The sequence below is a fragment of the Falco naumanni genome, chromosome 2, assembly GCF_017639655.2.
Source record: "Falco naumanni isolate bFalNau1 chromosome 2, bFalNau1.pat, whole genome shotgun sequence".
NCBI lineage: Eukaryota > Metazoa > Chordata > Aves > Falconiformes > Falconidae > Falco > Falco naumanni.
The window spans coordinates 30,346,960-30,364,517 of NC_054055.1; the positions used below are offsets into that span (position 1 = coordinate 30,346,960).

The 17,558-nt window shown below is 38.6% G+C and overlaps 1 protein-coding gene across 7 annotated transcripts; it reads left to right on the forward strand.

Annotated features, from left to right (window-relative positions):
* Window positions 1–974: 974 nt before the first annotated feature.
* NEK3 (NIMA related kinase 3) lies at window positions 975–17,554 on the forward strand. Of its 7 annotated transcripts, XM_040584039.1 has the most exons (17): window positions 975–1,096; window positions 4,595–4,826; window positions 5,655–5,748; window positions 5,961–6,058; window positions 7,052–7,135; window positions 7,791–7,858; window positions 7,978–8,064; window positions 9,176–9,230; window positions 11,173–11,373; window positions 11,726–11,795; window positions 12,394–12,440; window positions 13,323–13,425; window positions 13,821–13,967; window positions 14,925–15,059; window positions 15,728–15,854; window positions 16,776–16,870; window positions 17,534–17,554. In XM_040584039.1, the coding sequence occupies exons 2-16, from the start codon at window positions 4,710–4,712 to the stop codon at window positions 16,840–16,842; spliced, it is 1,500 nt and encodes a 499-aa protein (XP_040439973.1). In that variant the 5' UTR covers window positions 975–1,096; window positions 4,595–4,709; the 3' UTR covers window positions 16,843–16,870; window positions 17,534–17,554. The 7 variants fall into 7 exon arrangements, with proteins under 7 accessions (XP_040439973.1, XP_040439972.1, XP_040439975.1 ...); XM_040584038.1 differs by lacking the exon at window positions 17,534–17,554 and having other exon boundaries at window positions 16,776–16,951; XM_040584041.1 differs by lacking the exon at window positions 17,534–17,554 and having other exon boundaries at window positions 11,278–11,373; window positions 16,776–16,951.
* Window positions 17,555–17,558: the final 4 nt, after the last annotated feature.

Consider the following 17,558-nt stretch of genomic DNA (forward strand, 5'->3'; position numbering starts at 1 on the left):
TCGGTATGCAGTTTACATAACTGTAACTGTAACTTAAACCTTAGCTGAACATATTTCAGTGTTGAAGAGACCTTGGTCCTTATGGCTAGCTAGAATCTTCTGTTTGCAGAAGGGATATGCTCTTTGCATCTAACAAGAAACCAAACTTAAAGTGTACTATTGCACTACATTTTCTTCAGATACTCATCAGTGATCAGGACGGTTAAGACCAAGCATCCATTTGTAGTACTATGGGGAGCAACAGGATTCACCACGTCTTGATCAGGACATGGTCTAGGCAGGCACCTCTGGTTCTCCTTGTGGAGGATTTAACTCTGCTGCATTTTGTGGCTTATGTGCTGACCAGAGCATCTGTATTGTGCCAGTTCTGCTCTGCCATGGGCAGTGACTGTGTACAGTCAGGCTCAGGGTGATTTATTTTTATTTTTTTTTTAACCTGGAAGTCTGTGAAGTGAAAATACTTTTTCTAGCATGGAAAACAAAATGGTGGAAATCATCCTGCCGATAGAAGTGCACAAGACTTACGTTTTGCAAGCAGCTTTACAAGTTTTTTTTTCTGTCTTGAGACGTTTCCTTGTTTTTTGTTCTTGTAGTTAAAGTTTTTCTTATGCTTCCTTACCTGCCAGTTACATTTCCACAGAGAAAATACAAGGCTGAACTACAATTCATGTGGCCAAAGGCCTTGCTTATTTCAGTTGCTAGCGATAAGCTCTGGCACGAATTAAATCTCTCACTACAGTGGAGAAACCCATCGTCAATCTATTAACAGGTGATTTGTACCCTGGCTTTTGTGCAAAGTGGAGTCCAAAGAGATTTTAAATATTAACAGGACTTTCTACCAAAGGTGTGGTGTGTGTGGGGTGCTGTTTATTGTTAATAAACCCCCGCTATAAGCCCCGTTAGCATGTTCAGAACGACTGGCCGCCACAGCCACACGCGGCGCCGCGCCCCGCCCGCTCCCCCTTTCCCGCCCGTCCTCTGAGGCGGCGCCATTCCCGCCTCCGGCTCGTCTTGGCTGGGCTACGGAGGAAGGGCCAAGCCCGGCCCAGTGCTTTTCACCAGGGGAAGGCTCCGACGGTTTCCGCGGCCATCTGAGGTGAGTATCGCCTCCGCGCCTCGGGTTGAGGGCCCGGTGGGATTGAGGGGCTCGGGGGCGGGCTGGAGCTTTCCCTCCTCAGTGTGAGGGAGCCGTAGCTAGGAGGTGTAACTGCAGTTAACGTGAAGTGCACGGCTTCCCCTTTCCCCTGAAAAAAACACTGTTCTCCGTCATCGCTTAAGTGCTTGCAGTGTTTTCAGGGGAAGTTAATCAGCGTGTTTATTTTTCAGCCTCCAAGTGAACCGACGTTTTTACCCTTTCAGAAACAATTAAGCTCTAAGATGTCTGCTGAAAACAACTCATCGGCCCATTAAAACACCGCGTGTGCATAGGTATATACATAAAGCAATGTCTGAACTATCAATACCTTAAAAGCACAAACACTGTGAAGAAAGTATAAAGTCTGTAAATCCAGCGATAGGACATGTGGGAATAGTTCAAAGCTGTGACAGGGGAGGTTTAGGCTGGGCATTAGGAAGCATTTCTTTGCTGAGAGGGCGTTCAAACACTAGAACAGACTTTCTTGGTGCACCAAGCCTGTCAGCATCTAAGAGGCATTTGGACAGTACCCTTAATGTTTTAACTTTTGGTCAGCCCTAAAGTGGTCAGGCAGTTGGACTAGATGATTGTTGTGACATGCAGAATTAAACTTTATAACTCAGGATAGATTATAAGGCAGGTATGTTTAATTCACTGGTGGGCATCAGGGTGGATAATTCCAAAAGCACCTGCTGCCCTGACTTCTTTGTGCATGTGTGATTTAAAATATACATTCATACATATTCAATAGATGCCCGAGAATAGGTTGGGTTAGGATAATTAGTCTACCGAGAAGTCATTAACATAAGTTTCCTCCCATTTGCGCTTGTGCACTATCTCCTTGCTGGGGGTCGTGGGGGTCATTGGGGATGAAGGCTTAGCAGTCTCCCTCACTCTGAACTTTTCACCTTCACTTTTCATGCAGACTCAGTCGTGTCTTGAGTTTCTTCCAGACCATAAAACAGGACAGGTCCAGTTTTCCTATCTCAAGGATGTTCGCATACCGGTGTCTTCTTTTTGGCACACAGAGCATCCCAGGTCCACCTTATTAGTACAAAGGGCCCCAGGACCGGGCCTGATTTGCAAAGCTGTACTCCTCGCTTAATTTGCAAAGTCACACTGTGAAGCTCCTCTTTGTACATATAATGAGAATTTTAATTATTCTAAGTTTTCCGTATCCTATTAATCTAGTTATTTCTAAGCTTTCTATCAGTTGCAGGTCCCTTCCAACTGAAATATTATATTCCTATTCCTGCCTGTATCCCTATTCTTTCAGCCAGTCCTTGAGGTTTTTGCACGTAAACACTGGTAAATTTTTCCGGTTTGATCCTTCTTGTGCTGTTTTAGATGAGAAATGTCACTGGAAGCTTGAAGCTTATTGTTTATATTATTTGCCTGCGAGTTTTGTTTAGCATTATGAAACAACTTGCAGAAATGAAGGTAGCAAAAAGAAGATGCTGAGTTGTAGGCTTTAGCATTCAAAATTTAAAAATGCAGAGATATGCTGTATGATACTTCAAGGTGAACTTTCTGAAGGCCTCATTTTCAGCAAAATCACAGTAGCAGTGGTTAGGAAGACTAAAGCCGTAATAGAATTACAACTGGCTGGGGACATCAGGGACAACAAGAAAAGCTTCTGTAGATACATTAGTAATAAAAGGAAAACTAGGGAAAACATGGGCCCTTTCCGGAAGGAAACAGGAGACCTGGTTACCCAGGACATGGAGAAGGCTGGGGTACTCAGTTACTTTTTTGCCTCAGTCTTCACTGGCAAGTGCTCCAGCCTTACTGCCCAAATTGCAGAAGGTAACGGCAGGAACTGGGAGAATGAAGAACTGCCCACTGTAGGAGATGATCAGGTTCAAGACCGTCTAAGGAACCTGAAGGTGCACAAGTCCATAGGTCCTGAGGGAACGGGTGGATGAAGTGGCTAAGCCTTCCATCATGTTTGAGAAGTCGCGGCAGTGTAGTCTGGAAAAGGGGACATGTAACCCCCATTTTTAAAAAGGGAAAAAAAGACCCAGGAAGCTACAGGGAAGTCAGTCTCACCTCTGGGCCCACAAGATCATGGAGCAGATCCTCCTGGCTAAGGCACATGGAAAATAAGGAGGTGGTTGGTGACAGCCAACATGGCTTCACTAAGGGCAAATCGTGCCTGACAAATTTGGTGGCCTTCTATGATGGGGTTACAGGACTGACAAGTGAGGGAAGAGCAACTGATGTCATCTACCTGGACATGTGCAAAGCTTTTGACACTGTCCTGCATGGCATCCTTCTCTCTAAACTGGAGAGGTGTGGATTTGAGGGGTAGACCACTTAATGGATGAGGAATTGGCTGGATGGACATGTCAAAGAGTTGTAATGGCTTGATGTCCAAGTGGAGACTGATGATGAGTGGCGTTCCTCAGGGGTCTGTATTGGGACCGGTGATCTTCAACATCTTTGTCAGTGACATGGACAATGGAATCAAGTTCACCCTCAACAAGTTTGCTGATGATGCTAAGCTGTGTGGTGCAGTCAACATGCTGGACAGAAAGGATGCCATCCAGAGGGACCTTTACAGGCTTAAGGGGGTGGGCCTGTGTGAACCTCATGAATTTCAACAAGGCCAAGTGCAAGGTCCTGCATGTGGGTCAGGGAAACCTCCAGTATCAACACAGGCTAGGCTGAGAATGGATTGAAAGCAGCCCTGAGGAGAAGGACTTGGGGGTGCTAGTGGCTGAAAAGCTCAGCATAGCCCAATGATGTGTGCTTGCAGCCCAGAAAGCCAACTGAATCTTGGGCTGCATCAAAAGAAGCATGGCCAGCAGGTTGAAGGAGGTGGTTCTCCACCTCTGCTTGGCTTTTGTGAGACCCCACCTGCACTACTGTGTTCAGCTCTGGAGCCCCCAGCATAAGAAGGACATGGACCTGCAGTGAGTGCAGAGTGCAGAGGAGGGCCATGAAGATGATCAGAGGGCTGGAGCACCTCTCCTATGAAGACAGGCTGAGAGTTGGAGTTGTTCAGCCTGGAGAAGAGAAGGCTCTGGAGAGACCTTACAAGTGGCCTTTCAGAATTTAAAGAGGGCCTATAAGAAAGATGGGACAGACTTTTTAGTAGGGCCTACAGTGATAGGACAAGGGGTAATGGTTTTAAACTGAAAGAGGGTAGATTTAGACTAGATATTATTTTTCCTGTGAGGGTGGTGAGGCACTGGCACAGGTTGCCCAGAGAAGCTGTGGATGCCCCATCCCTGGCAGTGCTCAAGGCCAGGCTGGATGGGGCTTTGAGCAGCCTGGTCTAGTGGAAGGTGTCCCTGCCCATGGCAGGGGGGCTGGAACTAGATGATCTTTCATGTTCCTTCCAACCCAAATCATTCTATGATTCTATGAATCGTATTTGTGATAATGCTGAATGGTTGTAGGTACCCACATTTATCACTCATTATTTTGCTGGGTTGGTTTTTTTTCCTCATGCAGATTATATTAACAACAAATTTCAAAAGAATGAATCAAGGTCATGATAAAGTTTAGAAGACCATCCTGTGAAAGTGAGTGTTTGAAGAGAAGTGTGTTGGACCTAGGCTTGTAAAGCATGGAAGAATACAAAGTGTTGAAAATACTAGGAGAGGGATCCTTTGGCCGAGCTCTCCTAGTTCATCATAGAATCAGTGACCAGAAGTATGCAATGAAGGAAATAAGACTTCCCATGGTAAGTGTAACACATACATCACATCACCCACCACTTTAAAAAAAAAACCAAAACCCAAACCAATATAATTCTGGATATATTTTTGAAATCCTGAACATTTTTGCTGAGAGTTTTGTGTATTAGACAGGTGTATGGTATGGCTACTATGTAACTATGTCTGAATCAATGTTGATAATAAGTGAGGTAGCAAAATCTGATCTGTTTCAGAAAGCATGTGACTACATTTTGGGAAGTGTAGCACATAGGAAGACACTTAGAATGAAACCCCTGTTTTGCTGATGCCCTTGGCTGCATTCCCATTGATTTCACTGGATAGACATCACCTGCAACACCTAATGAGGAAATTAGCCTCATATTATTGCTGGTAATCAGTTATTCAGGTTACCTTCTCTGCACTTAGCTAAGCAAAAAAAAATAATCACAAAATGAGAGGCACTGGCTTTATTGAGGCTGAAGCTCAGTTAATACCTGGGCACTTGGCTTTATACTGAGTTCATGAAGTACAGACTGTCAGCTGTTCCAAAGTCTTTGTGCTGCTTTGTTACATAGTTCTGCATTTTCAAAACATAAAAAGTAATTAAATAAAGTAGCAAAATATCCTCTCAAATTAATAAGAAACAAAACACCTCCCCCAAAATGAAGAAGTCTTCAGCTAGTAATAAGCCATAGATTAAAAAATGATGGGGTTTTCAAGTTTATGAATGTCTTATTAAAATAACTGAAGAACAATTCTTAAAAATGCTTTCCTTTTGGAAAGTGAGGTGCATCATCTGTATGTATGAAAATTTGTTAAGTGTGACATTTATATGAGCATACTTACATTTTCGGTCTTCATCTGATGTAGAGAACTCTAGGAAGGAAGCAGTGCTTTTGGCTAAAATGAAACATCCAAATATCGTTGCCTATAAAGAATCATTTGAAGGTAAATATAAAAACTTAAAATACCTTTGTTTATAGTTGCATACTCTCAAGAGATCAAGATTACTTTTATTGTTGTTTATAATACGTTATAAACAAAGTACATGTTTATTGTAATATTTAATACATAGCATGTAGTCAGAGCTTTATAGTAAAAATAACATACTTACTCCGCTAACGAAAATACTAATTATTCTTAAATTACCTAAAATTTAGCTGGTGGACATCTGTATATAGTGATGGAATATTGTGATGATGGAGATCTAATGCAAAAGATAAAACACCAAAGAGGAAATTTGTTCCCTGAAGAAAAGGTAAGACATTGTTTTGAACCAAGGACCTAGGAATCCTTTTTCATGTAAACTGAAGCATGCTGCATTGCATAACACAAATTACAGATATACGAACACCTTAAATGAAACAAGGACACTTATAGAAACATTTTTGATTTGATAGTTTCCAGCAGAACAGCTGGACTGAAAGGAATAAAAGACAAATTGCTGTCTATATCTGAGAATTGTGCAGGCAGTGTGAAAAAACAGAGTTGGGTTTGCATGCATAAATTTATGCAATTAAGTAAGGATTTAACACAAAATTCAGCGATAATTTCAAGCATGGGAAGAGGTATTGCAAATGGGAAGTAAATAAAGCATTCTGGTAAGATAAATGAAACTAGCCAGGAGACTAAATACTTGCATTTTATGTATCAGTTAAATGTTTGAACCATTCAGCAGGCATTAACTTCTTTTATCAGATAGGATATAATATTACTTAGGAGAAGGTCCAAAGTGGCATTGTAGTGATTGAAAACTGCTTCCTGCCACAGTTAGAAGCATCATCTTAATCAAAATGAAAAGACCAGTATCCTCCCCTAATATAATATTTAGGTTGGCCATACATCTCCAAGAACTTTATTTTGTACTTTTAAAAAGAATACATTTCCTTTTAGAAACAGTATGTTATCTCAGTGTGGATTTTTTTAATTTGCTAATTTACTATAAAATTGTAATTCACTTGCTTATAAAATGACCGTCAGGTAAAGTGCCATGTAGTGACTCCCTATCTTCATTATTGTTATGTATTATTAGTTTTCTAGACACAGGTAGTAAACATTTCTTCTGCCATGTTAAAATATACTTTATCTTGAAGAACTCAAGTCTTTCATGCTAACTGGGGGCCATTATGCTACAGTTACTTTTAACTGCCAAGTATTCTGAACATGCTTTTTTTTCTTAATGTTTTTTTATCTATTAGTAAAGCATTCATTATTTGCAGCATTGAGCTGTTATAACTCTTACTCTTTTCAGATCCTTCATTGGTTTGTGCAGATGTGCCTGGGTGTGAAGCACATTCATGATAAACGTGTGTTGCACAGGGATATCAAATCCAAGGTGAACAAATCCAAGAGCAAGTTTTGTTGCCATTAATAAACTCTTCTGCATGCAAAAGTTCAAATCCCTCTTTCACAATTTCCTGTTACTGCTGCACGCTGTGTTTTTCATTTAGGCTTAAGAACATTAAGTAAATGAAATTGTGGAGTGTATGGAATGACATAATATTGTGAGTGTAAACATCATCTAAGTATACCTGTACCGTTCATGTCCACACTGCACCAATTGCTTGTGACAAACTGCATATAATTTAAATCAATAATAGATGTAGAAAATGTGTATGAAATATGCAGTTTGTAAATAACTTGCCTCTCACTTTTTCTTTGTTACTCTTTCCTAGCAGAAAGAGACACATTCAGAAGAAAGTGTGACCTTAGTGATTCGAGTACAGCATAGAGATAAGGCATTTCTAAACTCTGATTCTTCTCTGTTCCTGATGCTGGAGCTTTAGGCCCATATAACCTTTCTATGTCCCTTTAAACATAGTTCTTAACTTTTTTTTTTTTTCTTTTGGTGGAAATGTTAGGAGAAGCAAGGAAAAGGAAATATAAGGATAAAATATCAGAAGTGATAGTCACTTTTTTGTATATACAAACTGCAGAAATGTTTCCTAGAATAATGTTTAACTGTGTTAATCTATGCTCTTGAAATGCAGAACATCTTCCTCACTCAAAATGGAAAAGTCAAATTAGGAGATTTTGGATCTGCACGCCTTCTTGCACAGTATGTGGATATCTCCACTGATCTCAGTGGTGTAAAGTTTTATTTTACCACTGATAAATAGTACAGAGTTGTTAAATAATTACTTTTCATCTGGCATTTCTTCTTTGTCATTTCAATAGTCCGGTGTCATATGCTTGCACATATGTGGGAACTCCTTATTATGTTCCTCCAGAAATATGGGAAAATATGCCATACAACAACAAAAGGTATTAGTGTTTTCAGTGGTCACAAATAATGCCTGACTGATGTATGTCTTTTTATTGTTGACTCATTGTGGTTTTGTGGCTTATCCATATTTGGTTTAGAGAAGATATTGAGCTGAAGAATATTTAGAAAGAGGTAATTACAGGTTTTTTAAGATGAAAAGGCATAAATTCTTCCTTACTTGGGTAACTAAGAGTACAGTGTCTTTAGTCTTACAAGTTTGAAAACTGGTGTGCAGACCTCTCTCTGTGTTTGGGAGAGTAAATATATACATACAAACATACACACGTATGTATGTGTGCACGCACACATATATATATTTATGTGTTTGTGTCTTTTTTGCTGGTCTTGCTTTTTTGGCTGGTCATATTTTTTTAAGCTCTCCTTGCCAGTCCTGATAATGAAGGGATAATGGCTACAGGACTGATGACTTAGATTTATACAGCCCAGTTGTTCTGGTCTTTATGCAAGAACTTCTGAGAGCATCTTGATAGTATGGTGTTTATGTCTTCCTCCTAGACTCCCAAAATCCTAAATCACTTTACATTCCCTCCCCTAGATGTGTTCTGTGACCCTACTTGTACCTGAACCAAGTGATTTATTTTCCAGAGGAGGGAAGAAACCTTCTAGCACTTAAGTTTTTTTCTGCTCCTCTTGCAAGAAAGGCATCAGTTGCTTCTTGTGCAGGTGGCACTTTTGGTGGAAGACAATGGTTTTTTTCTCAGGAGAACTCTTAATGACAAGGCCAGAATTCCAGCTCTCAGGATTAGGATTGTGTGCCTGCCTTCTTATGTTAAGGGCCAAGGTATACAAAGGCTGTCAAGTGTGGAAGGATAAATATTTTTGCATCAAATCATTGAAGAGGTATTCTAGGAATAAAAAGCCAACTACCACTGTATGATAGTCATCCTTTTTTACATCTGGGTAGGATAAAATAAGATAATTTCCACTGGAGAGGTTAAACCCATAATTGTATTGGTTTTTATGGTTGCTTACATTTCTTTTTAGTTTATTCAATTCAGTTATGTACACATATTAATTTCATTTTTTCTAGGCAGGATATTAAATTGTAATTTTTGGCTCAAAATTTCTCATCTTTCTCTATACCTACAGTGATATATGGTCTCTGGGATGTATTCTGTATGAGCTATGCACTCTTAGACATCCGGTAAGTATAGTTTTATTGCTATCAAAAAAAGGTTTGGAATTCCTTAAAACTTAATTAGCAGTTAGGTTTAGTTTGGTGGATTCACGGTCAATTATATATTTGACTGACATGTTTGCTTGCTGCTTCTGAAAGAGGGAAGTATTGCTCCACCCTTCCCACCCCTCTTCCACTACATCTGTTTTTCAGCAGCTCTTGGGACCTATTGGACCCTTCTGTAAAACACTCCATTTTCTACACTGTTAGAAAGCAATTCTTTTTTTCTTTCTTGGTTAATTTTCCTCAATATCAGTGAGGTGATATGGGGCTTATTAAGGAGTCTAGCAGCTGCCAGACTGGTTCCAGATATCTGCAGGGGTATTGCAATGAGCACTGTGTTTTACAAGATCGGGATGATCACAGAAGGTGGAGGCAAGGACACTCAAAATCTTTGCTAGTGAGAATATATTGTGTGCAAGTATAGCAAAATGTAGTGAGCTATAAGCAGTTTTGTACCTTGCATCAGTGATATATCTGTTTGCTTATTTTTCAAATCAAATAAGTCACTGTCCAAGCAGTATCCTGCTATTGGGACAGTGGGAGCCTTGATGGATGGTTCTGCCTTTCTGTTATTTCTGGGACGCTGTCTTTTACAGTGTTGATGCTATGCTTCTTATTTGATAACTTCCTCTGGCTTCTATATACAGACACATGGCTAACATGAGAGCCCTTATCAGGGTGTTTTGCAAGACAATGAGACCATCCTAACTTAAGGTTATTTCATCTTAGTGTTTTTAATCATCAGTTTCCTTTCATTGAGCTAATCCTATCCCATGAAATCCTGTGTATCAGCAAAAGATTCTCTACAGCTGCAACTACTAGCAGTGCAAGAGTTTATTTTACACTGTACGTAACTGAGTGATAAAGGAGTCTGTGCATAGATGTGTGTTGACCTAAGTAGGTCTGTGGCAAGATGTTGGCAGTGTCATAGCTATTCAGGAAGTGCTCAGAGCTAAGATACCAAGGACTGAAGTATTTTTCCCTTTTCAGCAGCAGTGAAACATTATGTGTCTGGTTTTATGTGATGGTCACGTGTTCTTGCATAATCTATCAGAGGTGATATAAAAGGATGCCGCACACCACGGATGCTTGGCACTCTGCAGCCAAGCCAGTGGGGTGTGCCACAAGAAAACTTTCTTCATGGAGATAGAAGTTCTCAGCTGTTTTCTCTCAGGCTGTTGCCATCCATAGTTATAGCTGTCCCTGCTGATACTGCAGTTGACCAATGACTTGTACTTGGAAGCAGTAATTCCTGACTGAAGACGGGTTAACAGTTAGCTGAGGAAAGTAAAAACTTCAGCCTTTTCATGTAGATTTGCAAGCGGAAATTTGTACCTTTACAGGCTACTTTTGATGATTATTCTTTTTTAATCAAAGTCTGCATCTTTCCTGGCTGACAGTTTCATTCTTGCAGTTTGCTTCTGATCTCAAGTATACAAAGTAAAGCACACCAAGATGATCCAAATTTCCTCAATGCCATATTCCTATTAAAATAAAATTTGAACAATCCTAAATTTATTGGAGTAACTCCCGCCTGGTTTCCAGTTGTACAGGTTAGTTTGCAATGTCTGTTATGCTCTGGTTTTAGACAAACTTTGTATGCAAACTATGACATTTTCATTCTCAGCAAATTTCTGTCAATGTTAACATAATCAAAAGCCTATGTAATAGCCCTACAAAATGTAAAGCTACTGATGTATTGACTCAGGGTCATCATTCCCCACCTCTGAAACAGCCCTGAAACTGTCAGACTGTGTTCCAAATCAGTATGGTAATAGGCAGCCTACATAAATACATACCAAGCATTTTTATGTAATAGGTGTTAAGGTTGGTCTTAAATTGTATCAGCTTTTTTCTACCTTATGCTTAAGCTCCATGCTCTAATGTTTGTTTGTTTTTAATGCAGTTTCAAGCCAACAGCTGGAAACAGCTCATCCTTAAGATATGCAAAGGGTCCTATAATCCACTACCATCTCATTATTCCTATGAACTTCATTATTTAATAAAACAGATGTTTAAGAGAAATCCCCAGAATCGTCCATCAGCCAGTACTATTCTTGCAAGAGGTTCCCTAACCAAACTTATAAAAAATTGTTTGCCTTCTGAGGTACGATATATTCTTTATCTCTAGATTTAAGCAACAGTATGTACATTTTAGATACTAAATCAGTTTCTTTTGTAGTTTGTTAGTGTATCACAATATGAAAAGTAGTGTTGTGTAGGTCCTACTCTAAAAGCCATAAATAGAGCTGTAGACTTCTCAGAAAACAGTTTTTAGAAGGGTTTGTTTTGAAAATAAAAGTTGAATATTGACGTGATGCTGCTAAAATTAAATATTGTTAGCTGTTATCCATTACAATGCTTTTATATAGCGAGTTTATTTTTAACAAATAGCATATACTGTAATTTAAGAAAGTTTAAAATGGTACAATATTTGCATCTCTTCATACATATTCCAGATGGCAAATGAATTTGACCAGGTATTAAAGGAAACCAAGAAACTTGAAGGCAATGCAGCAAGGCCAAAGGGTAAGTCAGCAACATTTTTATTTATGTAAGAAATTATAAAATGGCTAGGAATTGTAAGATCTTAAACACAGCTAGAAACAGTATTATATGTTCAAATCCACTTTTAATTATTTCAAAATCTAATATTATTGAATCTATATGGAAGAATGCTTGAAAGGCATAAATTATATTCCCACATGAGAAGTACAGTGCAAAGCTGCAATGCATACATTGTAGGTCTTAAGATTTGTGTTAGAATTAAACTTTTCAATTTTAAAATAGTTAAACCTTTCAGCTGTTGCATATATGTTAAATATGATGGTGCTTTCTTTCCCAGAACACAGTGAAGCAAGTTATTTTCATTATTTAATTTTTAGAGAGAATGTTGGATTTTTTCTTGTGCATAAATTTAGTTACACCAAAATTTGTACACATTTGGAACTCAATAGTAGAGGGACTCCCTGTTGAGAATGAGCTACGTTGACTGAATTGTGAAGAAGCTTTCACATAATTTTCATTGCTTGGTTCAGTGCTGTTGCTGTCATACCTCTAGAATACCACTGTACCACAAATGCTTGCTAAAGGCATTAACTCTTGAATCTGTTCCTTAATGTATCAGGTAATGTCATGGCTGCTGGAAGCTCAAATAATAAGAAAGAAAATAGGGTAAGTATTCAAATATACGTATAATATTTGTATTTTAGTAATTTAGAATGTTCTGTATTACAGAAAAGTTCATATGGAAATTTATTAGTATGCTGAATCATAGATCAGCCTACTAGGTCAGCTGTCGTCTGTGTTCAAATTACAGAGTTTTCCTGTGCATTTCCCATGTAACATTTTTATGCTTCCCATTAGTTTAGTTTCAAAGAGGATTTCGTTATAGCCCTGTCAAACCCTGTGCCCCCAAAAAAACCCTCTCCTATTTTTCTAAGTTTTGGGATACTGCAAAAATTGATGCATTTTCTTTGCTTTAGGGGCACATTTTGAACACGCTGCTGTGAAAATGGTCTAATCTGGACATAATCTTCAGTAGGTTTTAGGGCCCATGTGAGATTTCAGGTGAGGAGAATTAAGTCACAGGTGGCCAAGAAGTCATCCATGGGTACATTACAGCACAGCCTAGTGCAGCCTTGTTGAGTATATTTTTCAAAACATGTTGCCAGTAGCACTTCTTTTTTTTCTTTTGATAAACCTGTCAGTCTGAGAAGCTTAATATTCGGGTGCATCTTCCTTTCCCTGGGAGTATGACTCATTTGTCTTTATATTGCTGCTGTTCTTAAATGTAAAAAAAACCAACTGCAAACTGCATCAAGTAACTACATATGTGTAACTTGAAACATGTCAAAAAATGGCATGCAGTGTGAAATGCAGTGCAGTAATACATACAGTGCAATTGCAATTGGCTTCATGGTGTCAGTAGATTCATTTTCAGACCTTTAGACCACCCATTTTACAGCAAAACTCAAATAATGCCATGTTAATGTTATGGCTTTGTTTTTCTTGACAACAAGGATAATGATTAATACAGTCTTTATTCTTTTAAAGCGAAGTAAAGATGAAAGTAGCAAGCATAGCCCCTTAGAAAGGAAAAATACTACTAAGGATTTGAGTGAAGGCATAAAGGAACAAAGGAAGTCCAATGAAAAGGGTAAGTTGTACAGTTTTAAGACTGATGCATTTCCCTCTGTGTGGTGATATCTAAATGTCAGCGATCCAGCTGTTTAAACAGGTAGAGCATACAAGTCTGCACCTATAGAAAACCATGCCACTGTTACTTCTGTGATTATATTGATTCTTACTGCTTATCTGAGATCTAAAAGAAAAATTTTAAAAAAAACAATCTTGGCCAAAGGATTAGAAAATGACTGAAAACATTTGGTGTAGAGTAAATGTATGGTGAACTCTTACCAAGTTCGGATTTGTGCCCATAGAATCAGATACCACTGTCAGCGAAGTGCTGTATGCTTAGTACGAATTTGCATGGACAGAGAATGAAGTTAGATACTGTTTATCATCCTTTTTTTGTTGTTGTTGCAATTGCAGTAGAAACTTCTGATGTCCTCCCAGGAATTACTGATGTGTCACATCCCCACAGGAGGCAATGGGAAAAGAAGATATCCAATACTGTAGTGGATATCCTGGAAAATGCATCCTTGCTTTCCTCCAGTTTTACATCGGAAGAGGCTAAAAGTAAGATTTAATTAAATATGGGTTTAATTCAAGTAATATCAGTGATTCTTTACAGATTTTAAAAGCCAAAACTTTACAGGGCATATTTAAAATGATGTCAAAATAATTTTAAAATATTTAGTAACAAACACTCAACAAGTCCACTGTGCTGAAGAGAATTTCTTAGTGGTCTTGTGTGACAAGAGGACTGCAAAGAGCAAGAAAGCCACAGATAACATTAGCAACCCTAGAATTACAATCATTGCTAAGAAATTGTCCTATCAACCCTCCTCTTAGTATACCATTTGTGGGGGTAACACTGAGGAATTAATCTGATGCAGAATGCCGCTGCCTGTCTTTCATTAGGAGCATATAACATCCATACCACTACTTCTGTTGTCATTTAACATACAGATAATGCCAATGACAAGAACTATTAATGATATACTTCAGATGTGAGGCAGAGATTTTGCTTCCACATCAACAGCTTTTAATTAGAACACATAACATAGGGTTTCTCCTGAAAAATGTTTCGGTTTTGAAATGCCCTACACTGTATGCAATTACTATAATTGTTTTATGTGATTATGGATACGTATTCTAAGTAAATGTGAATAGATGCTATTGAAATAAATAATCAAGATATGAGTAGTTAGAAAATTCCCAAGCTGTGGTAGGAACGTTACATGATAATTATATGCAGGGCAAGGGAAGAGGACAGAAGAATGCATGTATTCAGGTGTTCTGCTATTAAAAGGCACTCCCTGATAGCAGAAGGTTCCACTGTGGCCTTCTGACATTTTCTTTCCTCTTAATGTTGGTAATGTCAGCCTCAGTGTGTTGAGAGGTCAGCGGTGCTGCAGACAGAAACATCTAGACTCTTTTCTTCCTGTATTTCTCTTTTGAATATGGTCTTTGTAATCAATGCTGCTAATGCGATTTTATGTAAGTAGTATTTATTAATGATTTTATACCTAGGTGGCTGCGTTATAAACTACAGTGAAAACAAGCCACGTAAGCAGTGGAACAAGGAAACTCCTCAGACCCTGATGGACATTCTCAGTAACGCAGATGTCAGCTTAGCATTTAAAACATACACAATTTATAAACCAGGTAAATCCCCAGTTTGTGAGCAAACATTTTTGCAAACAGGTTTATTAATAAAGACTGTTGGGTTTTTTTTTTACATGCATAGCCCCTATGTATAGAGATTGTGCATTTGAATTCATGTCCCAACAGGCTATTTCAGGTTTTTTATTTACCAGATGAAACGTGGGCTCACAAAAAGCCAGGTTTAGAATTCACAAGTGACTGTACATCTCTACTACATCTCTTTATGATGGACTTTCACTTGCAGCTCAATAGCTGAATGAGGTTGTGGCAAAAATGCAGCCACTGTAGAGCCCTATGTTCCCCATCCTGCTAAGCAGCCTGGTGTATGTGTTAGGGAGGTGCAATAAAATACACAGTAGCCCCATCAGGTAAACCCACCTTCACAAAATCAGTAGTGCCTTATCTTGATGACAGGATGGTAAGATGGCACAGCTAAACATAACTGTCATCTATAGATGTGCACAGCCACAGTCGTAAATACTTGTTCTGCACATCAGCTGCACTATTATCTCCCCACTTAGAATAGGTAACAGCTTGTACTGGGATCTGCTAAGAACCGCAGGCAAATTAGAAAGACTATATCATATTCATATTCTTAATAATTTTATTTTGAAAATTAAAGTATTTTGGTAACATTTTCTAACTTTTTCATTTTTGTGTTTCAAAAGCTTCTGAAAATATATTAAAAGGTCCACTTTCTGATGAAACTGAAGCATCTGATGAAGTAGACGGTGAACATGAAGCTATTGTCATAGATTCTGAGAGACTGGAGCCTAGATCCGATGACGATGACACGTATGTCCAAATGACATCCTTACATTTTTGTTTTCTTTGGTTCCTCAAAGTGATTCTTCCAAAAAGACATTCCTCTGAGAAAAATCAGTATTTTTCTCAGCATCTAAATCCATCCCTCTCCTACATAATGATACTAACATTTGATGGTATTTGATATCTTACAGGTTTTCTTTGCTATATTTATGGTTATCGATGATGTTGAGATTAAACAAGTTGCTTGTTATTAGCAGATTGCTAATAATTTGCTGATGACTTTGCAAAAATGAAAGCACAAGATGCAATTAGATCCACAGGAAAGTGCAAAACCTTCTTGCATGAAACATCTTTGCACTCTGACCTTGGAATCATAACCAGTGGCAAAACCACTTGCCTAGCAGTATGTTTGCTGTATGTGTGTACTCTTTCATGCACAGTGCAATAAAATCACTTTGGTACCTTATTACTGAGACATGTTTGTAGAAACTTTTTAATGTTGGTGACCTACTTCTGGCTTTGAAAGAGCAGAGTGTACATCAACACACTCTGAACAGAAATACTGTATTTTACAGATGCGTGTATGATTTGGGGGGGTTCTTGGGTTCTCAGAATCTCAATTTATGTCATTGTTTATTTCTGTGGCACTTGGAGATAAACTTCTTAGGCATGTATTACCGCAGTTCAGCTGCCAGCTATTAATATCAACACATTTGCAGTCTCCTAGATGCATTTGCTTTTGCTTTTGATAAAACTTATTTGGGTAAATTCAAAAGAGAACATCTGTTGGGTCCTTAATCACCATGCTTCAGGAAATAAGTCTCTCATGTTGATATTTTTAACATAATTGTTCCTAGTTGTAGGGTAATTTTTGGGGGGGGAAAGCAAATACAGGTTTATAAATTTGTATTTTGTTTTGCAAAATAACATTCTGAAATCTATTTTTAGGGACTTTGAGGAAGATGACCCAGACTGGGTGTCAGAACTGAAAATGATACTGAAACACAGTGACTGAAAACTTGAATTTACCTACAATAACTGAGGTTAGGCTTGCCAGTATTTATAATCCAAGTTATTGTTGTTAATAGTTGCAGTTATTAATAAAATTATTTCAGTCAAAAAAATCTGAGTGGGCATGTTTTCTGCATCACAAAATGAAGGGTGGAAAATGCATGACAAACTTTTTTAGCTGGAACACTTTCAAATAACTAAATAAGCCTAGATATTAAATGTATTTTGAGTTGGTAATAGCTTTGCAGAAATGTTTAGTCAAAAGCATTAGCACTAATAGCATTGTTCAGATTGCCTCCTTGTCATGTTTCAAAGAGATGGTGTAACACTATGAGAATGTGTAAAGTTTTAATCCCTGACCACATACAGAAATATTACATTGTGGTGGGTTGACCCTGGCTGGATACCAGGTGCCCACCAAAGCTGCTCTGTCACTCCCCTCCTCAGCTGCGCAGGGGAGAGAAAATATAACAAAAGGCTCACGGGTCCAGAAAAGGACAAGGAGAGATCACTCATCCAGTAGCATCACGGGCAGAACAGACATGACTTGGGGAAATTAGTTTTATTTATTACCAATCAATATTAGATTGAGATAATGAGAAATAAAACCAAATCTTAAAACACCTTCTCCCCACTCCTCCCTTCTTCCTGGGCTTAACTTTACTCATGATTTTCTCTACCTTCTCCTCCTACAGCAGCACGGAGGGACAGGGAATGGGG

Coding starts and splice junctions, on each gene's coding strand:
- NEK3 (XM_040584039.1), top strand. CDS start 4,710: ATGGAAGAATACAAAGTGTTGAAAATACTAGGAGAGGGATCCTTTGGC. Junction 4,827..5,654: donor AGGAAATAAGACTTCCCATG/GTAAGTGTAACA, acceptor TTACATTTTCGG/TCTTCATCTGATGTAGAGAA. Junction 11,374..11,725: donor AAAATTGTTTGCCTTCTGAG/GTACGATATATT, acceptor TACATATTCCAG/ATGGCAAATGAATTTGACCA.